Raw genomic sequence first — 23,391 nt, 5'->3', positions numbered from 1 at the left:
CAGGAGATCGGCACCTGCGCTACGCGAACCCTAATCGGTTTGCATGCGAAAGTTTGCTTTTTTTGCTCGTATCTACGTGCTTTTTATCACTTCTATTATCCGTAAGTGCCATATAGCGCTAAAACAGCACTTTTGGCGCCACTTCTTAAGTGGAAAAGCGTGGAAGTATAAAACAGTGCCATTGTAATAGTTATGGTCAAAAACCCTTAACTGGATATTGACAAGAACCCCTCCCATATACTCCCCCTCCCAGTCCGCTTAGTAAGTCTCATTAGTTCGTTGGGAGAACTCACTATGAACTCTTTAACACGGTCAGCCGACGTTGGGGCTCGCAAAATGATTTTAAAAATATGGAATCTTCTTAAGAGGAAGAAATTCATAGAAGAACAAATGATTGAACATAATAATTCCAAATGACTATTCCTTGACGTACCCCCTCCCCTTCTCCTGTTCGCAAAAATCGAGCTTCGCCAATCAAAGTTTTTGGAAAAAGGGCTGAAAGTTACACAACTTGGTCCTATAAAAACAAATAGATTGAATTTGATCATCAGCCGCCATAGTTCAGTTACTAGCGCGTTAGACATAGAATAAGGATGGCAAGGGTTCAGTTCCTTAATCAGGCATTTTTCTTTCAATCATGGTTTTCTGCCTTATATATGATTATATTTCAGCTAATTCACTATTTTTGTTAATTGTGAAATGTTCCACACACTATTTTTGAACAAATTATGCCCAGACCCCAAACCTTGCCACTTAGGGGTTGGAGAAGTGTAGGCATATGGTTCTGGAACCAATCAAAGTTGCATCTTCAAAGAAGAATTACTTATTGTTATATTTATTTATTCATATTGTTTCCTTTTTTACTATTTAATAGACATAAAAAAAACTACTTGTAATGTATATAGAGAAATCTTAGCACTAAGAACCTATTAGCATTTTTCTCTGATATTTTTCTGGTTGTCAGGTTACTTTCCAACTTTTTCTTATTTATTGCTATTCAACACCTGTATGTCTTATGTTTTTTGGTGCTTATTATGGGGAAGTGGGGGGGGGGAGAGATGTTTAGTGAAGTTAGACATACCAAAATTTTGCTTAGGCTTTGAAAACTTAACAATCTTCTTTAGAAACATAGTTACTCTTTCCGTCACTGACGAGGTTGCCCACCTTCAAAAATCGTGTACACCATTTTGTGTAGCATAGATTTCACGGCATTATTTGAAAAACGATCAGAAATTAAATAATTTTTTTCAACTGAAAGTAAGAAGCGACATTAAAACTTCAAACGAACAGAAATTATTCCGTATTTGAGGGTGCTGTCCCCCCTTCTCGAAAAAAAATTAAAAAGATCATTGCAATGCTGCTTCTGAATGAAATTTAAATTAAAAACGGGCAAAGAATAATTTTTAAAAAAAAATGAAATTTTTGAGGGAAGTAAAGAGCGAAGTTGAAACTTAAAACGAACAAAAATTATTGCTTCACAGTCTATCTAACATATATCAATATCGCTAGTACAAATAAACCGAATAATCATATTTCCCTATGTTTGTAGGATTATAGAAAACTAGCGCTTTACTGAAAACACAAAACAATATAGGAGAAACCAATTGAGGATACTTTTTACAGTATACAAATAAAGCATTTGTTTGAGTAATACTAAAGTTTATTTCTCACAATTTAACTGTTTATTACTCATTGGTATTGTAGCCAGTGAGACCAAACTTTTACCTGATAAATTAATCCAATATTTCTGTATGCTGTTCAGTCACTTTGCAGTTATTAAAAAAATATTTATTTTTATGCTTATGTTTTTAAGATAATTTTAATTGTATACTGAAAGTTACTGATATTACAGCTGGTGTAAGACTATGAAAAGTTTTATAGATTAGTTGGTTGTTGTCAGACCACGTAGTCACTTTTAACTAATAAATCAACATTCTTGTTTTTTATACTTGGTTTCTGTGTTTTCAGTAAAGCGCTAGTTTTCTATAATCCTACAAACATAGGGAAATATGATTATTTGGTTTATTTACAATAGCTTTATTGATATGTTAGATAGACTGTGAAGCAATAATTTTTGTTCGTTTTAAGTTTCAACTTCGCTCTTTACTTCCCTCAAAAACTTCGCTTTTTTAAATTAATGGAAGTAAAAAGTAGTACTAAACCTCAAAATGAAGAGAATTTATTCTGTTTTTGATAGAGACTGCCCCTTCCTCATCCACATATCCCATATATGGTCAGAGAAACTTTGAAGGGTGCTCATTAGACCAGAAATTGAGAGTTCTAGTCCATTTTTATAAGTTGAAAGTGATTGGAAACCAACCAACCACGATGGGGGGGGGGATAAATGCTGGCTTCCAAAGGTTTATGGGTTCTTATTACCTTAAATTACCTTAAATCGCATTTACAGCGAGATAAGGTGGACTGCATCCTCCTGTAGAACATCTCGCTGTTGAATTGATGAGGTGACACAATTAGTGGGTGTGGCCTCCCAACTGGTACTTCCATTCCGCGTTAGTTCACTCCAAATCAACTGCATTTTTGAAAGAATTAATCGATTCACCAGTGACAGTCTCATTGGAAAGACTGTCCCAAGTTGAGACAGCACGTACTGAGAAAAAGTTCGTCCTCTCTCTGCGTCTAGAGTGCTCCTGTTGCAGCTTCATTGAGTGGCCTCTTGTCACAGTGGCAAGGGAGGGAGTAAAAATGGAGTTAGCCATGTTGTTTTGGTACATTTTCTTGGCAAAAGTGACATCTCCTCTATGCCGCCGGTAAACCAATGTGGGTATTTTCAGGCGACGCAGACGTTCAGGGTAGGGACACAATACAGGGTAGACATTCAGGGTAGGGACAGGGTTGGTGTGGGGCACAAAGCTTACTTGCTCTTCTCTGTGCGCTCTTTAGGGCTGCCGCATCTCCCTTATTTCATTGTATCTATTATATCATATTGTATCTATTCAAAACCATTCAAAGGGTATGGGTACAACCTGGGCAACTGCCCCAGGCACCGCAGCTGGGGCGGGGGCTCCTGCCCACTTTGATTAAAATTTTGACCTTGATTCAACTTTTTTGCTTATATTTGAGCATGGAAGGGGGATTTTTAATTCTCCAGGCATCACCAACCCTGTTAATGGCTCTGTATCTATTGATATAATGCAATCATGGTTGCAGCGATAGCTGCAACTTAGTAAAGAGCGAACCACAGTCCATAGTAACCAAAAGTAAAAATTGTCATCTGACACTGATTAAAAAATGGTGACTATTATTTCGGTTCCTCTTAAAAATAAGTTTATTTGCGAAAAGAGATTTATGATGATTTCAAAAAAAAAATAATCTGAAACCTATTGAAAAAGGCGTCAGATCAAAATGAAAAGTGTACCATTGGAACCAGCATGGCTGAGAACCTATTACAGGGAAATTAAAGTCCCCACTATGAAAAACAAGGAAAATCACTTTTTTATACAGGTAGCATGGATGTCTCTTTTTTTTTCTAGCAGCCCTAGGGGTGACCAGAACATCATACAGAGATGTGTTATAGCTCATTCGAAGGGAAGTTCAATTTGACAGTGCCCTTTTTAAGTGACCGAAAAACTGAAGGGGAAATAGCCTCCCCCCTCCCCCCAAGGTCATCCAACCAAAATTTTGATACAGCCATTTTGTTCAACTTGGTTCAAAGGACCAATATCTTTTGTTTTGGTGATATAATCCTCCATAGTCCCTGGGGAAAGAGTTGCACACTGTATCGGTATCGGACGTATCGATATCACGCGTATCGTTATGGCCGTATTTTATTGCCCATATTAGTGTCGCAGGAATCTTAGACAGATTTTTAATGGCTCATGTAAAAGATATTGCTCATATCTATAGCCTTCCTATAAATTCCACCATCAGCAAGTAAAAGTTGGGATTATTGGGCTACCAAAACTTTTTAGAAAGACGTTTAATGACTCATTTGAAAGAGATTTATCAATTCTACCATCCCTAAGAGTGACATAGCACTAAAAACAACACTTTTGATATTACTTCTTAAGAAAAAAAACTACTTTCCTATTTAAAAGCAATTTAAAACGATTCAGAATAAAAAATTTATTTGAAAGAGACTTTAATTTCTAATCGTTTTTCCAATAGCTCCAGAAATCCCCCCTTCCTTGGAATTTTTTCTTAGAAATCCAAACATGCTGAAAATAGCCCCCGGACAATTTTCTTGGAATAATATCCACATGCAAAATTGAGTTGGCAAAGAGAAAGTAGTACAAATAAAAAGTATTTCGTTAAGAAATTATGTCAAATCTCTCTTTGTAAAATTTAACCTTGAAAACTAGCTCCCAGTAATTTACTTCCCCACGAAAACTCTCTCCATGGAAACCCACCCAAAGCACATAATTCTCCCTCCCAAAAAAGTTTGTATACCTCCCTATCGCAAATACTATACGCAAATAATGAGCAAATTGTATAACTTGCAGGCGTTATCCCACGGGCTGTGGGGGGAAGGGGTGTCATGTTACCTCTAAGGACTTAGTCCAACTATTCTGAACAAAATGACTATCTAAAAATTTTGATTGTACGACTTTGGGGAAAAAATGGGCGTGGGGGAGGCCCACTCATGTCCATTTTTTCTAACAAATAGCCCCCCAAGGGTGTTAGTTGTCCTCCAATATTTTAGGTCACTTAAAGAGGGCACTAGAAGTTTTAATTTTCCTTCAAATGCACTCTCTACCGATCTTCTTTGACCATTATTTCGATACGATCAACTCTGGAAAAAAAACAACAAAACGCAACCGCTATCCTTCCTTTGGCAAAAAAAACAAAACAAAAAAAACTACATTTTGCTATATAGGAGCTTGAAAATTCTCAAGTAGGGTCCTCTGGTACCCGATATCTGACGGTAGGATTTTCATTAAGATTTCTTGACTTTTAGGGGATATTTACCCCCTTTTTCGAAAATCATGCAAATTTTCTCAGACTCTTAACTTTTGATGGGCAAAAGCAAAAAAAAAATTATGATTTGCGATCAATCATACATTATTGATAAATTTTTTGATTTAAAATCAACATGATAACACAATTCTTTTGATGTGTCTATTGATATCAAAATTCTGTTTTTTAGAGTTTTGGTTACTATTGATCTGAGTCCCCCCTCTTTGACAGCACGAACTATTTGATATAGAATTAGTTCTAACGAAGAGACGAGGGGAAGATGGAGGTAGAGACTGATGTATAATCCCCAGGGCCGTTTGGGTGGGTTATTTTCTAGGGGGGAGGGGGGTGGTAAACAAAACTTTAAAAAAAAACAGAATGTCCCTCTTGATTTCTGGGAATATTTATATTCTACACTGTTATTGTAAAAGTAAAGAGTAACATTTAACCCCAAAATGAGCAGTCCGTATAGGAGGGGGACTGGCTTTTCCTCAACCTCACGGTTTTAGAAACTTTGAAGGATGTTTTTTACACCAGAAATTGACAGTTCTAGTCCTTTTTATAAGTCAAAAGTGATTGGAGACCAACCAGCCATGAGGAAGGGGGGGGGGTATAAACATAGGCTCCCTTCAAATCTTCATATTTCTCTATAGCCGTCAACGAAGCAGTAAAGTGAAGCCGTAATAAAGCAACATCATTAGGAATAGAATTCCGTATGTCAAATTCAGCCAGCCTGTTTGTCCAAGTAGAGATGGATAAAGGATTTTGACAAAATTGGACGTAGCCATTGAAAAACCAAAGGAGACCAACCAACTCTTTCCAACAGGAAAAACCAACACTCTCTAATTGTAGTAAAAAAGTCAATATCTTTTTTAAAATAACATATAAAAACTTCTAAACTCCCCCTGAGAATTAATGGCCTTATAAGCCGTAAGGTGACCAAAAACAAAGTTTGAGGTGTAAACAGAGGCCGTTTTAAAAAAAAAAGAATAAAACAGAAGTTGTTGAAGAAATCAGATGACATAAATGGAATCCGGTTCGTACGTTTAATTTAGACAACTAAGCTCTTTCGAACCATATGTGATTAATATTTTCATTTATTTCTGCCATCTTGAAACGGAGAATTTTAGAAATTGGAGTGCGTGAGACGGTTTATTCTTTTATTGAATTACCAACGGTATTTTCGGAAAAAAATACCTCGTGCATATTTTTGGCAATGCTTAAGAGTATTGAGCAAGATAGGAAAATAGCATTAGATCAAAATGTAGTAGATTCCTCTTAAACGTTCCTGCTTACTTTTAGTTGAAAATGCTTGTTTTTTTATTATTTAATTTTGATCGGTTTTCAAATATGCAGGGAACCCCCAATCACCCCCCATGAAACATTCTTCCACAGAAAATTCCTCCCAATTAAAATTCCTTTCAAATTCAAATTCATTTCTGCAGAAAATTTATTTTTTATCTTTAATTTATTTTGTATGAATCAGGCTACACGACTTTTCAGGAACGAATGCATCATCGTGTAGCATTCTGTAACTGGGAAGCTCAATATACAGTTTTGATAATCGTAAATCGATCAAGTAGCTCAAAATTACCAATCAATGGCGACTCTGGGACAAGATCGTTGCTTGGTGCCAGAAAATGGTAGAAAGCACCCATTTACTGTAGCATAATCTATTTGGTCGCTGAAATGGGGCAATTTCTAGGGTGATTAGCTCTATACGATCACTCCTGGAAAAAAAATCATCCGTGATCTTTACTATAAAAAAAAATCGAAACTCAACAGTTTTGTAGATAGGGGCTTAAAATCTCTACGATAGGGTTCTCTGATTTGCTGAATCTGAAGATGGGATTTTCATTCAGATTGATTGGCCTTTTTGAGATGTTTCTTCTCTGAAACATCCTAATCAGGATTCTTTAAATAGTATTCCTCTATAGCCACATATTTCATAACACAAATAAAAAAAAATGAGAGCGAAAGTCTTTTCGGAGGGACGAAGCTTCTTTTAGTCTTTGAACGTCCCCCCAAACCCATGTTCTCAACAAGATTATATAATTTTGAAAAGGTTAGCTGCTTTTGTTATTTTGACATAAAAATAAGGTTTCACGTGTTATTTAACTTAAAGCTGAATAAAAATCAAAAACGAAATAAAAATAATTACAAAGAAAAAAGAAAGAGCAGTTAAAAAATATCTTAGCATTATTTTAGTTCTCATGCGATAGTATAGAAACAAACTTATAATTACTTTCCAGATCTAATCATTAGCCTGATAGCCGGGCTAAGCCAAATAGTCTCCCCAAGAGCAAGCTTTATTCTTCCATGAATCAAACTGCCAAGCAGCTTTTTCTCCATAACATGTTTTACTCTAATGTCAAATGATCTGTCCATATCCGAGGGCTTTACTCCGCAACAAATAAACTCCAGAGCTTGTTTTGGAATTGAGTGAAAGTGGTCAGGAAGTTCTAGGAGTTCATAAGTCTGAAAATCAAAAAAACTATTTAGCACAAAAAGAAAAGAAGTTTTTTGGGCTTCCGAAAAAGGGAAAGTATTTGATAGAAATCTTGCATTTAAAACATTATTGACAAAAAAGTATAAATCTCGCTTTTGGAATGTAACGTAAGTGTTAATTAGCTGAGAAGTAATAAAATCTAAGTCAGTTTAAATCATATTCGGCTCAATAAGCCCCACAAAGGTTTGCTTGAAGATTATGCTTAACTTATAAGAGTGGAAACCGGTTTTAGTGTCTAAAAAAGTAACCACTGACGCCGTCTAGCGTTAAACCCTTCTTGGAGTTTTTACCAGACTTTGCAAATATGTTTGATTTTCCCCAGAAACTAAGATCAGATAGTTATAACTCAATAATTTTGCCTTACTATTTCAAGGAAACCAGTTACAAAAAAGCCAATTACTAGATGGCGTTAGTGGTTTTATTTTTGTCAACACTAGCACCAGTTTCCAATCTTGTAATTCACCTATATTCTTTGGGTAGGCCTATACAGCAATGACTACACAGCAATATCCATTAAAATGCATGTGAAGAAACAAAAATAAAAGCCAAAGTTCAAGTTGATTGAACCCTTGCACAAATTATAATGGTTAATAAACTTATTAATTATGACAAAATAAGAGGAAATAACAACCCGCAATTTAAATTGCAATCTATTTAATATTCAGACGAGCTTACTAAAAGCGCTAAACAATGCACATATTTTAGATATAACTCCTTTTGGATCGTGATTTACATCCAAAGAATAGATAGGTTAGATTTCCCTAACAAATGAGCAGATATGTATTTACAAAGGGGGCGGTAAAGAAGAACATAAAATATCGTGGTTACACCAATTGATAGATTATAAGCAATACAATCTAAATTAAACGCCACGGGTCGGATTCAACACTATTTCATGGCAATGAACTAAGCTCAGAAAGAAGAAGGTAAACCATCCAAAATCCCAAAGGAGTATGCTTCAGGTTAGCTGCTAAGGTCTTGATGATTTGACTAAGTCTGTCAATAAATAAGTTCAATACTATATCAGTATGACAATCTTGTTACTATCCCTAAGCTTAGCAAGTCGGAATCTGTAAATTGCATCAAGCATATCTTAGCTGCCCCAAATTCCTGATATAGAAAACGTCAAAGCTTTGCATTGGAGCAACATTTCTAAACGTTGTATGGCTTCAATTAAAAATAATTTCCTTATATGTGCCCAAGCTAATTTCTAGGAATTTGGATTGGATTTCGTTCAATTTGGGCCTTCTTACAATGAATAATGTCCAGTACTAAAATATACATCTCTCACCTCTATTTTAATTAAATTTATAGATGTTATGAGTGCGGTTATGTATTTTGGATTCAGTGTACGACAAGGGTATCCCAACATAAAATGAACTTATGAGGTAGAGCTTACGGTTCATTTTGCTGACAGAAAAAATGATCGTTTTTTACATAGTCACTTACTCCTTTTTACACTAAACACAAAAAAAACTTTTATTATAAAAAATCAAATGAAAATGTATTGTCCTTCTGAATGGCCTAGAATGAACAGAAGGATGCCGAGAGCAATTTCGAGTAGGTTACATTTCAACCCCAATACTTACTATCAGATATATCTTAGCACGTTTTAGTCACCAAACCAGCGATAACAAAAGGCAGAAAATACAAAAGACACTTCATATTACCTTCAAATAATGAACGTAGCATAGAAAAACTGCTGTGTTTTATTATCTATAGTTGTGTCTCCAGAAACAAGTTGTTGAGGGATCGAACAAGCAGGATCAAGGAAAATTTAATAATGGCATTGCTTGACAGTTCCTAAACTTAACTGGTAACAAGACGATGTTCCATTCGAGAAGTATGCAAACAGAGCAGGGGAATGGAAGTATCTTTATATTCCCCAAACGATTGAACTCCTTCATAAAATTGGATGATTTCAAACTGATTGATTATAATAGAGGAAGAAGAAATAACTACCTACAATGTAACTTTCAGTCTGCATTATATTCAGATGAGCTTACTGTCAACACTAAAGATCGTACATATTTTAGATGTAACTCCTTTCGGATCATGATTACATCTGCAGAACATAGTGAGGGCTGTAGTGTCCTGGTCAATGTTTACCTGATATGTGAACTAAAGCACACTACCTCCCTCACCCTATTGTCAAGCGTGTACTCCTCTGTGAAAAAAGATCGTCAGACATAGAAAAACACAGTTACAAATGGCTAGTTATCGGCGATTTAAACTGTGATGTGCTTAACCAGTCCACGCGTACTGACCTAGTCTTAGATTCCCTTCCAAATAATTATCGAAGAAGACATTAAATACAGTTACATTCATAACAATGGAGCTTTATTTGACATTGATCATTGCATGTGCTCTATTGATATATCTCGTTCGCAGGTGCGCGTAGGTGAATGTGAGCGCAACTACCACCACTTACCCCTAGTCATTACCGTCTCAGAGTGAATCAGACTAGCCGTAATTTGATAGTCAGCAGTGCAACTCTCGCTCGTTTAGATTTGAATGTCTATTATTACCATATCATTGAATGCTTAAAACATGCTGAAGAAGTTGCTGTCCCTCCAATCCAAGTGCGTCCTAATACACGTAGGTCTATCTGGAAGGAAGATCGTAAATAAAAAGCAACTTAAATCAAAAAGCAGGGACTATGATGGTATTTGTGCGAATCACTAGAATTTACAGTCTATTGCTTTGATCTCACATTTATAGTTATTATTCCAGATGAGTTTGCCTTCTTCGCTTGTTCCGAATTCATTTCTTTGCGGAACTGTCATTACTATTTTGAAACACAGAAAACAGTCCTTGAATCGCAATTCTTAAAGACCAATTACAGCTGCCTGCAATCTAAGTAAGGTATTTGAATACATCCTTCTGTCACATATAAATACAAACTGCGAACTTGAGGTGAATTAGTTCGGATTCAAATCACTTGTTGGTTGTCAACACGATCATCGTGCACTAAATACTTTGTTACAGGCTGCTCAGACTAACGGTCACAAACCCCATATTTGTAAGCTTGACGTAGATACAGCATTTGATCCATGCCCAGTTTTGGCATTTTCTTGATGTATCAGGAGTTAATTCATCAACTATTTTATTACTGCATCTGGAGAATCCTATGTAAGACTGGAGATAAAGCCAGGTGTTATTGCGAATTTCTCTGTTAGCTCAGGCGTCTTCCAAGGCGGAGTCAAATCCACCTGTTTTCTAGGCTACACCAATATCTCCCATGTTGCTTATGCAAAAAATCTCTGTTTATCTCTTGTTGACTGAACCTGATTAGTAGAATGAGATCGGGTCTAGTCCGCTCGATTGATCTTGTTTCTCGTTCTTTTTTTCCAATATTGGATTTGTTCTGAATGTAGATAAAATGGGTAGCCTAGTTTCTAATGCAAAATCATCATCCACAGTTTTTGCACTGCTATGTGTATCTTCTTCAATCTGATGTACTAATGTTATTAAGTGGTTTATATTTGCACATTTGCAGTGAGCTGTCTGGGTTCCATGGAAGAGCTCTAGTCGAAATTAAACGAAAGTTTCAAATAAGGTACTAAAAATCGTCGCTAATCGCGGTCGTTACTCAAGTTGAGCGCTCACCCGCCTTTACAGTACCTACTGTGATCACTCCGTTTTATTTATGCCTGGTATGTATCCTCTGCTCCATAAGGACCAACTTAAATCAATTCGACTGATGTACTTTTGGTACCTGAAATATCTACTTTATTTACCTCAATCTTATAGTAATCATGATATTGCTAGTAAATATAGTGCAACGGATATTCTTTTGTCATTCGAAAGAATACATACTGTTTTAGCTGATAATACTATTTTTCTCTGGGTTGTCTCCATCCGCGAATCCTATTGTTTTGCCCTTAATGGCTGTGCATTGTATTTGTGTATACTGAAGTTTCGTTTTTCCCTAGTACTCTGCCGGTGTTTTGTAGCAGGTTAAAAATAGATTGTTATTATTATCATTATTATATATTTACAAATGGGGCGGAAATTCTTCTCCACGAGCCTTTACTTAATTGGCCACCTTCCCCCTCCTTGAATATTTTTGCCCACTCCAATAGAAATTCAAATTCACAAGTCTATTCTTTATTTTTGCACGCCTACAGACTTAGTTGTGGAACCGAACTTAGATGTTTGCCGAAGGTTCTTTTGCGCCGTGTTAATATTTATATCAATTACTTCTTTCGAACTTATAACAATTTTTCATAACTATCCTATTTTCCTGTTTTGTAAGATATAACATTCTCTACAGCTGGATCAAACCACTTGAATGTTTTACATGGGGCTAAAGCATGGTTTATTAATTAAAAAAAAACCTAACTTTAATGTTCTACTGTGCAGCTCATCTATCAAACCCCGAGTTACCATCACAGTAAAGGTAATATACAGTAGCGAAAAGTCCTATGCTCTCCATTGAAGATTTTTGACACATATCTGAAACCACACAAGCTTCATGACCCCGCCTTCGTGCACGCGCAACGACAAATTTATCCGATGGAAAATCAGGTAGCAACTGAAACTGTGGCTCTGACGTATATACTTCTGCAGATATATTACTCTGATGGTCCGTTAACTTGCCTTTTACGCGCTATGAAATATGTGTCATGTTTGGAGAAAGAGTTCCCTACTAAATATTATTTATACTATGATCACCATTTATTAGCTGATTCTTAGGTTGTAAATTCTCAAATTAACTTTAGCAATATTATGAGTTATTATAACGTTATACAGATTAGTAACAATGTAAGTTAAAAAAAACTTGCATCTAGCTCGGCCTTCCTTCCAGTGTCAATGAACTTCACTGCAACCCGAAGTGGCTTTCCAAGCCTTTCTTCCTTTTTCAAAATTTCAAGGACTTTCACACGCATGAAACTTTTCTCGTTTTCAAATGCGTAAAGTGAGTTGACCTTACAGCTTTGGCCAACTGACATTCGACCATTCGGGCCTGTAAAAGCAAACTGATACAAATTTAAATACAAATTTGGATAGTTTCGAGTAAACTTTTAACTATAGATGATCAACCATTGTTCTATACATATATAGATTGACTGTGAGCCCTGCCACCCTCTATGCAAATTTGAAATTTAAAAGCAGTTTTCAGGCCCTAAACACACACACCCCCACCCAACCGGCAAAATCTATTAGTTCTCCTGAAATGCCATTAATGTGGGACCACATGACTCCACAAGTTAATAGACACATAACTCTGTTCAAGACTTTATAGTTTGTGGCACAAAGCACTTTATGGCAGTATTCTACACAGTCTAACTATTAAAGAAAATATACATAGTTTTGGCATTCTAACGTGAACTGCTGTCCAATCAAATCCTCAAAAGTTCGAGCCACGGAGTGGATCGAGCTCAAACATCAACTCAAACTCAACATCAACTCAAAACATCAACTCAAACATCAGATTTTGTCCTTTCAAACTTCAAATGAGAATGTTCTCCACTCTCATTTTTCGCCATGAACTTTTTTTCTTCCTAAGAAAATTTAAAACAAAACAGTGTCTAAAAATACACCTTCATTCAAGTTTCAGTTTGAAATTGACGGTGTCGCGCATACAAACTAAAAAGAAAATAAGAACAAATTACTCATCTAGATTCTTCCATAGGACTTCCACCACAAAACATTCTTTTGTCCTCTACCTATGGGAGGTTCGGACTCGCTTGCCCTATGAAACTTTTCTAAACATATTAAATTCCAAATTAAGTAATTTCAAAATAACCTCACATAAGTATTTCAGAAAATTTTGTAAGCTATCTTCATCCCATTAGTGTTTTCCAAAGATAAAGGTTAATATAATGTTAATTAGTGAAGAAGAGTAAGAATTGGTGAAGCGCCTGATTTTTCTATGCTTGGAGCATTCCAGCACAACCAAACTAACAAAGATAAATACTTAGTAAAGTAAAGTGAAATAAATTTATGGATAATAAAATAGTAAAAATAATTAAACCATAATAAACACGAACTAAGTGCCATAATACTATAATAAAGAAATAAAAATAGATACCATAAATAAACATGAAAATAAAATAAACACCAAGTAAAGTAAAAAAGATAAAATAAATGAATTACCATTAAAGTATTCAAGCATATCCTTTTCTAGCTTTGAAAGTTCTGTATTTTCCTTCTCAATACCATCAGGATTGATTATTTTCGTTATAACTCCATTAAAAACATTAGCTTCAGGTACACAAGTGACTCGAACAATGAGCTCGCCATGGCTTACCCCTATTGGAACATCACTTTCCTTCTGAACATAATGCCTTTGGGAACATTGTCCAATATCTCTGCATTCCCCAAACATCTTTAGCGTATGACACAATAGCTGCTCAGTTTTTACTTTTTCCTTAATGAGACGAATTTTATTGGACAATACCGACAATTCGTTAGGAATACTAGTACCGCTCCTTTCCACGACTTTCAGCATGTCTGAAAGTATATTAAAACCCCCGGACTCGCTCAAAATTATATGAGAATGAATTGGAACTGGACTAGGTAATAGTCCAGTGTCTTTGTCTGTAGTGTAATAGTCCAATGAAGCTGCCATTCTTCGACTAAAGTCCAGTCTGCTATGTTCATTTATATCAAAATGTATTGTACGATGTGCGTTAGATATTGCCAGATCTGACCATATGTCATCGCTGCAGACAATAACGATTCCTAAAAAAAAGGTTCATTAAAGTTTGTTAAGCCTACTCTAAGATTGTTTCACCCCCTGCAAGGTTTAAAATGTATGCTTGAGCTCATTTTTAATATTAGGAGAGGTAAAGCGGGGAAGGGGGTGAATCCTAATAAGATGACCCCAAATATCTTGGAATGGAAGAAAATAAAACATAGAAGATTCCTTAGTAAAACTTAATCTTAGCTCTCTATAATCTTTTACCGTCCGCATCCAAGGTAGAAATAAATAATTGAATCGCGAGCTGATTTACCTTTTTTCTGGTAAGGACATTCAAAGTCGCATTTAGGTATTCAGGTTACAAAAATTAAAAGCTATTGTATATTTTATCTATAAAAGCAAAGAAGTTGACTCCAAAAAATAACAACAAAATGATTTATACACTAGCTTGCAGAAAAACAAAGTCCTATGACGAACTAAAAGATAATGTCTGTAGGAAAGGGCGAAATTTGAATTTCTTCACCTTAAAGTCAAAAGTCAAATTTTTATTTAGTAGGGAAAATATTTATTATAAAACATCGATGTTGAGCTTATGTGGTGTATATAACCGATTGCCCAGAATTGTAGCTCCTGTCTTGATCTACGATTTAAGGTCATCTGGATTGTGGTATATTACGGAAATAACTATAATGATCTTAAGACAATCACGGTTACGTATTGCTCCTTCCTAGAAGGATTCTATTTCTTGAGGTGTATGCGCAAAAAAAGAACTATAGCTATCCAGACAAATCGATCATACGGTTCATTTGGCGCCCAACTGTTGTTTTGGGTACGAGAGTCGAACTGGTTCTAACATCAGCAACATCTACATCTACTACATCAGGTACAGCCAAGGTCCCGTCGTATCCTGAGTTGTGACAGTATTAGCACCATCTTTCCATAGGTGGGGTAAAAGTACAACCCAGGTGTTAAATGGCTTGAATGCATGAATGCTTTGTCAGTCTTATTGGCACGGCGCACCAGTGAGCAGAGGCCTAATGGGGCAGGGTGAAAGGCCACACGTCTAAGGTATCTTCCTTGCAGCCAAAACACTCAAGGGGCATGCATATTCAGGAGGAAAGTTTCTAATTGAAAATTAAAATATTTGGGCCTGCGATAAAATGTTACTCCTGGGATGGTCCGCAAAGATATTATTCAAGTGACAGTAAAAAGACGTCTTGTTAATTGTGTACGAGTAGCCACAAAGATTTAAGGAGACGTGCTGCAATTAACACTTTTATCAAGCCTGCCTCAAGCGTACCCACTAACTTTTTCGACATCCAAATTTTAATCTCCACATTTTTTTACACAAATTTTAAGACCTCTTCTTCAGCATTAAGTAAAAACAACGGGTTGTTTCCTTAGATGACCACTCGAAGTCAAAGGGTAATATATTGAGCTCAGTTGTTTTCTTCTATTTAAAAAAAAACAAAAGAAGAAAAAACAGAAATATTACGCCTCTTAAAACACAGCCCCCCAAAATCGAATTTATACCCCTCCCCTCCCTAAAATGACACCGCTGGAGATGAATTTCCGTTTACATCCATAGCCAATGCTATTTCACAATACAAGACTATTAAAATAAAACAGAAAATTTATAGCAAAGAAGTCTGTTGCGAGGAACCTGGATCTACCTCAAAGCAATATGCACGTTAAATCAATTGATCCGCTAAACATCTTAGAGTAGAATTCCACATTAAACAGTTATTGGGAGGCCTTCTATTCCAAATTCGTAGTTTTAATGCTGCTGATAGCAGATACGATAGCTGATTCAGACCGGACTTCAATCAGCTGATACAATTTCCTTAAATAATAAATACCCCCCCCCATTTCTATTTTTCTCAATCAGGAATATTTCCTCTCTTGCTTTTCAAGCTTTATACTAAGGTCTTAGAATCAAAATAAGTCAGTTCAGAGACTCAAGTCGATTCACGATGACAATATACTGACTTTCCAATAAAATAATACAAAAAAAAAACGAAAAAGAAGTAACCTATAGCTTATTTTTTGTAAGCAAAAGCAAACAAGATACTTCATGAATGTTCCAGAAAATATTTCGTGTTGGCAGTTTTCGAGTTTCGTCACTGAATATTTCAGAAAAAAAATTAATCCACTTCACTACCAAACCTTTCATACGAAAACTTCAGTCCTTTTTTAGTAGTCAGCGTAATCCTCAGTTTACATTAACTATCCTTCTCTTTCATCTACTTTTGCCTTAGACTAAAGTTCACTGAATCTATGTCTTACTCTGGTCTTGATGCAGTTAAATTTAAGTGCATTCAGTTTTTTGGTCAACTTGTTCAACATTTACATGTCCTTTGATTTGGCAGAAGTTCAAAATGTATTAACAAGACTTACCTTTGTTAAGCTGGACAGCATTGTTCCATTTGTATTGGACATCGTTTAAGAGTCCTTGTTTCATCAGCCTATAGACTCCTTCAACAGCAAAGTCATTATAGGCAAGGAAGTTAACAAGATCATCAACAACATCCGGTCCTTGTTTCGTAAATATAACTACTCGGCTGTCATGCGGTTGGTTAGACATTATCTTTAACAGCTCCTCTTTTTCTTTTGATTTGTTTATTGCTACGGAAATTTTAAATTTAACACCTGCATAGAGGGCTCCTTCAATCATATTTGGAAAAAAAAGCAAAGGCGACTCCATTGATTCTTCTTTGAAAACCCGAACGTTGTTGTTCCACTTAGTTGTGCAAGCAATTACTTGACGAAGAATTTCGGGCTTACTTTTCTTAGAAACTGAATAATAATGCAGCAATCGGGCTAAAGCATCCGGGTGAAGTCGAAGAAGGCTGTCAAGATTTTCAAAAACAATTGCTGAACATCGGTCAAGACTAAAAGTGAAATTACTTTCATGTTGATCCAATAGCCGCATAAAAGCTGGCAACGTCGCAGCAAGAATGTCAAATCTTTTTGTATATTTTGCTACATTACTAGTATCATTAAAAGCGCCATAAAGATCACAACAATATTTTAATTCATTTTTATGCTGTCCCAAGACTTTAGATATTTCTATTCCAAGTTGATGACAATCTTCCCATGATGCACAGATAATTAGATTCCGGGGTCCAATAACAAGTGGATCATCCGGAAAATCGTTTGATAATAAATTATTCAAAAGAGGAATCATATATACTGTCTGGACTTTTTGAACTATTAGCGTATCTCTTAATTCTTGAATAGCAGGCCAAATATAAGCCTCAGACATGAGCACAACTTCACGTTTATTGAAGCTAAGAAATCGCATGAGTCTATCATCAAAATGGTACTCAGAAAGATGGTTCCGACGTGGTGGTTTTCCTTTTCCTTCAACTAATATCCGAAATGTGTTTTGTTTTTTACTTAAATTTACTCCTTCGGATGTAGGACAGGAAGCAGTTCTGATCTGATCATCAGCTTGTTCTGAAGATAAGGAAGGTCGTTTTGATTTTAATCCTTGTTCATTGAAATTTTTCGATTTCCGCGATTCCAAAAATTGTTTTCGACCGAAAGGTATTGACTTTGACGATGGGTTAGCATTTGATCGTAAAGTAGGAGAGGAAGCAGGTGTGACACAACTATCAGCTTGCCCTGAAGACAAGCAGGGAGGGCTTGATTTAATGCCTTGTTCATTTCCACTTTCAAATTTCTGCAAATGACCCTTATGTGCTGACTGGGGGGAAGAAGGTGAATAATCAGTATTAGAGTCATAGAAATTTTTAGTAGCAGACAAGTACGGATCCATAGAAATATCAGAGACTGTTTTGTAACCAGCTGAGGATGTAACACTTTTGCTTTTATTTTTATCTACTTCGTCTCTCAGTTTCGCAGCTCGTATTGCAAAAGATTGTTTCACTTCTTTTTGATTAATTACTGATTCATAATGGAGATCAGGGCTTGAATCTCGAAGGGACTCCAGAGAGTGAAATGACTCGACCAGATTCTCACTAAAAGTAACTCGACGGGACTCTCGTTTCGAAGATAACCGTCGCTTTAAATCAGCTTCCTTACTTCTTATTGCTGAGCGAGACCTGAAATAGAAACATAATAAAATATAATTTCAATACCTTTTTCTTTTTTTTACAATAGCTTAAGCTCCTTTTTTTTATGTCTCATTGTATTTTATCCACAGACTTCTTCAATTTCACATTTTCTTTATAGACAATATGATTTATTTTGTTTATTTTTTTTTACTTTTAAATGTGAGTTTCTTAAATTAATCTCGACACAGGAAAAAGGACATTCTTTTGACCAGTCTTAAGGGGAAGATGAATTCTCATTGGCCTTAGTGCAGTATAAAAAACAAGCAAATAATTATTTATGGCGGTGACACTGTCACTATCTCATTGTAGAGAAATAGTAACATAACGATCATTCTAAAAAGTTTCTGTCTACTACAGTTTCGGCGCGTATAAAGCTCCTCCCAATCCCTATGTTTAAGCTATCAATTATAAATTTCTCAGTTTCTCAACCAACTTTGGACAATGGTACCAACCTGTATTATCTATGATTGCTAAAGCAAAAACAAAGGGGGTGAGCCGGTTCGCTACTGTCCCATCCCACAGGTATGACTTATGACTTGACTGTGTGGCGTATTCAGGATTTCTAAAAGGGGGATTTGGATTAGATTTTAGAAAATAAGGAAATTTCCAGTGCTAATTTCTGATCAACACTGCAAAAAGGACATAGCCGGAATTTCATAAATAGTGGGAGAGGGATCCGCGAAGTGGCGGGACCATTTGAAATTTGCCACAAAATATTTTACCACAGGGGCAATCGAATAGTTTTAGCACAGATTATCTATTAGGTTTCACAAGAATCTGTTGTTCTGGATAGTATTATTGTGCCATAGAGCGTCTGAACTTTTTTCTTGGTAAGAAAAAATATTCCTTTGAATTTTTCCAAGTTAATACTCTTTTTAGGGCCATAAAAATTCGGTTCGAAATTTAATGTAGGACCTTTATTTTTCGTCCAATAACTGGTGGAATGGCCCAATCCAATAAGATACAAAAAAAAGTACCAAACAAAAAATGCTAAGAACTGTTTGTCATGAAATTCTTAGTGAGCCTTCAGAAAATTGAAGGACATGAAAAGAATTTGTATTATAAGAAGAATATACAGTAATACTTGTTGTTATTATTGTTGCAAATATTCTGCCACGAACTGGCAAATTACGTAAAATTTTTCAGCACAAAGCATTTTTTATGACTAAATAAGCTAACCCTCACGATTCTTTTCAATATCTTTTCAGTTTTGGGTTACGTGCATGTTTGGTATAAAACTTCGAATGTTGCAGAATTGTGTTAGGATTTAGGACTCAAATGATTAGAAACTGAAAGTTCTAATTCACCTTTTAAGAATAAAAAGTGATCAGATGGCGATTAGTCCCTTCCCATTCCTCCCAACCTTTTTTTCCCAAATGCTTCCAAGAATTTTTTTTTATCTAACCATTTTGTTTCAAATAGACCAAAAATACTATAACAAAACTCCAGGGATAAAAAGTCCCCCCCCCCCCAGAATCCGGGGGCAAGTGTTGTAAAATGTTCCCTGGGGGTATATAAGATTTTTATGGAAGGGATGATCGTATAAACTTCGGAAGGGGCTTATTCGATTGTTAATCAGAATATCTAGTCAAAAGTGGCCAGAGGGCAACTAGCCACCCCCAGGCCCTTTTTCTCTGAATGCATCCAATAAAAATTTTGAGATAGCTATTTTGTTCAAAATAGTTTAAAAATCAAATAACAAAAGCTCTGGGGTCGACACATCCCCTCAGAGCCTGAGGGCAAGTGTTGTAAGATACACCCCGAGGGCATATAAGGTTTTATGTAAGGGGTGGTCGCATAAACTTCAGAAATGGGCAGTTCTAGTTACCATTTTAAGTCATCAAAAGCGATCGAAAGGTATCTACCCCTCCACACCTTTTTCCCCAAATACATCCAATAAAAATTTCGAGATAACCATATTGATCAAAATAGTCCAAAATTCAAATTACTATATATTAGGGGTTGAGAAATCCTCCATAGCACCTGGAACAAGAATTGCAACTTACGTAAGTTGTAAGCTCTTAAGAATCGAAAGTGATCAGAAAGTAACAAGCCCCCCCCCCTTTTGGCCTTTTTTCTCCTAATGCATCTTATCAATATTTTGAATTAGCCATTTTGTTCAAAATAGTCCAAAATTCAAATTACTATAACTTAGGGATTGAGACATCTTCCCTAGCCCCCGGAGCAAGGATTGTAACTTATGTAAGTTGCTCATTATTAGAATATAAGGTTCTGTGGAAGGGGTGGTCGTATTAACTTTGGAAGGAGCTCATACGGTCGGAAATTGAAACTTATAGCTCTTTTTTAAGAGTCAAAAGTGATCAATGACAAACTAGTCCAAACCCCACCAGCTCAAAGGCCAAATAACTATGCTTCCAGGGTTGACCCCTCCCCCCATAGCCTCGGGAAATTGGCTCTGAGTTATGGAACTTAATCATTATTACTTTGATACTTGGATTTAGTGATTTACGTGGTAACTTCGATTCACGGTGCAAGGGATGTAAGTTGTGCAAGTTGCTTGTTGTTACTTTGATACCTTGTTAACTTTGATCCTTTCTTTCCTTTGATACTTTGGTGCTTTGATATTGCTACTTTGATACTAGTTTTGATGCTCTGATGACAGTTTGATGTTGAAAAAAAGTTTTATTTTGAAATAAGGAGATTTATCCTTATAAAATAAAATTTATTAGCAAATAAAACTTTCCAAAAGTTTTTTTTTCAAAATTCATTCTGAAAGAATTGTGGCAATGAACTTCTAATGAGTGATGTCTTCACTACAAACAGGAGTATGGCTACTGCCCGTTTCCTAAACGGTAAAAGTATCATTCTCTTATAAATAACCAATTCTCTTACTTAAAATTATCACTCTCTTACTTAAGCGGCAACAAAGTTCTGTAAAATTAGTTTATATTTTTTGATTATAATGATTGGGAGAACACAATTGAAAGACAAGTGAGAATTCGATTAAGGATTGGCTTTTAGACCGCACTCGTCTTCGGGGAGTAGGGGTTATGTACTTCTAATGAATGGTGTCTTCACTACAAACAAGAGTATGGCTACTATCCGTTTCTCTAACGGTTGAAGCATCATTCTCTTACTTAAATAACCAATTCTCTTACTTGGAAGTATCATATTCCAAGATTTCAAACACACTTATCTTACTTATAATAATTGGGAGAACAGAATTCAAACACAAGTGAGAATTGGATTAAGGATTGGTTGTTAGACCGCGACCGTTTTCAGAGAGTACGGGTTACGTACTTCCGCTCAATGATGTCTTCGCTACAAACAAGAGTATGGTTACTGCCCGTTTCTCCAACGGCAAAAGTATACGGCGTACTGTGTATTTGGCGCTTTACTAAAAGGAATTATATTACAAATCTTTCCTTTTGTTCTTATTACAACATTGAAGATAAAATGGAAATTGCAATTAAACAAGACCAAGATTTACCAATAGGCCCACTAGGCCCTGAGGCTTTCACTATTCCTCAAGTTTTGGGGATTTCCCCGAAAAACATGCAGAAATGGAGCGACAAAAACGTTTTGATCTAAAGGCGTGAAAGCTTTAGATCCGGTCCGGGTGAAACAAAATCTTGAGCTGGTGAGCTTTCAGCAATTGCTTCATTATATATCCGATATTCAGTTTAATTTATTAGTTCTTACCAAAACTGTTAACTTATTTTGGGATAAAAAAAATTTGAAATAGGGAATTTTGAAAACTTGTAATTTTGGCAATCAAAAAAGAACAGAAATTAATATAAAAAAACACTTTCCGAAAAAAAAATTCTAAAGAAAAGTAAAGGCCATATTAAACTTCCGATCAGAAGATATAGAAACCTACAATAATTCAAACTCAAAACAACCAGAAATTACTATTAAACAATAAACGAAACCCGAAACGAACAGAAATTAAATAAACAATCATAGCAAAAAAACACAACAAGTACTAATATATAATAAACATGTTTGCTACTGAGGCATAAATGAAGCCTAAAACGAACAGAAACTAAATAAACAATCATAGCAAACAAACAAACAATAGCTACTAATATAAATGAGTAAATAAATCTTAAAATGAGTTGAACTTAAACTGAATATGCAAATCCAGCTTGAAACGAACAATAATCTAAAAAAGAAGAGTTTGGGTTTTGCCTCCTTCTTTCACTGTAAAATTCTAAAGCCTACTGCGTCACTGGCGCTTTACTGAAAACGAATTATACAAAAAATATTTTCTTTTGTACTTATTACAAGATTGAATATAAACATTAAAATTACAGTAAAATTAAATTTTGAACTGATGAGCTTTCAGCAACTAATATCGTTATATGTCATATATTTAGTTTAATTTTATTAGTTCTTTCCAAGACAGTTCAAGAAAATATAGCTTCACTACAAGCATGATTTTGGATATTGCCCCCTTCCCTAACTCTAAAAGTCTAAAGCCTACGACATCATTGGTACTTCACTGAAAACGCATTATATTACAAATATTTTCTTTTCCAGTTATTGCAGCATTGAAATAAAATAAAATTACAATGAAATAAAATCTTGAACTAATAATATTTCAACAATCAATAGTATTACATATCAAACATTCAGTTTGATTTTATTTTTACTTTTCAAGACTGTTCAAGACACATATAATTTTCAGTAAAGCGCCAATGACGTAGTAGGTTTTAGACTTTTACAGTGAAAGAAGGAGGCAAAACCCAAACTCTTCTTTGTAGAGATTTTTGTTCGTTTCAAGCTAGATTTGCATGTTCAATTTAATTTTCACTCCTTTTAAGATTTATTTACTCATTTATATTAGTAACTATTGTTTGTTTGTTTGCTATGATTGTTTATTTAGTTTCTGTTCGTTTCGGGTTTCATTTATGCCTCAATAGCAAAATTTTTTTTGTTTGTTTCAAGCTTGATTTGCATATTCAACTTAAGCTTTACCCGTTTTGATATTTGTTTATTCATTTATATTAATACCTCTCGTATGTTTTTTGTTGTGATTGTTTATTTAATTTCTGTTCGTTTTGGTTTTTATTTATTCTTTATTAGTAGTTTCTGGTTCTTTTGAGTTTGAGTTATTGTAAGTTTCTATGTCTTCTGATCTTAAGTTTAACATGCCCTTTAATTTTCTTTTAAACTTTTTTTTTCGGAAAGGTTTTTTTTAAATTAATCCCAATAAAAGACATATTTTGTATATTTTACGCACTAACCCTTAGAAACTCAAACAGAGAATGTGAGAG

The 23,391-nt window shown here is 35.3% G+C and overlaps 2 protein-coding genes across 4 annotated transcripts in view; one reads left to right on the top strand and one right to left on the bottom strand.

The window, feature by feature from the left end:
• The window catches only part of LOC136029366 (ammonium transporter Rh type A-like), a 133,595-nt gene that overhangs the window by 65,522 nt on the left and 44,682 nt on the right, over positions 1-23,391 (top strand). The gene's annotated exons all lie outside the window — the stretch shown is intronic.
• Positions 1-23,391, bottom strand: part of LOC136029365 (uncharacterized) — an 85,384-nt gene that overhangs the window by 42,899 nt on the left and 19,094 nt on the right. Inside the window, exons 4-7 of the mRNA XM_065707677.1 lie at positions 16,470-18,139; positions 13,526-14,113; positions 12,211-12,392; positions 7,160-7,392 (exon numbers count right to left, since the gene is read on the bottom strand). Coding sequence (XP_065563749.1) covers positions 7,160-7,392; positions 12,211-12,392; positions 13,526-14,113; positions 16,470-18,139 — 2,673 coding nt within the window. The remainder of the gene's footprint in view (positions 1-7,159; positions 7,393-12,210; positions 12,393-13,525; positions 14,114-16,469; positions 18,140-23,391) is intronic.

Source organism: Artemia franciscana, chromosome 7 (assembly GCF_032884065.1).
Source record: "Artemia franciscana chromosome 7, ASM3288406v1, whole genome shotgun sequence".
Classification (NCBI taxonomy): domain Eukaryota; kingdom Metazoa; phylum Arthropoda; class Branchiopoda; order Anostraca; family Artemiidae; genus Artemia; species Artemia franciscana.
This window is presented reverse-complemented; position numbering and strand designations above follow the sequence as displayed.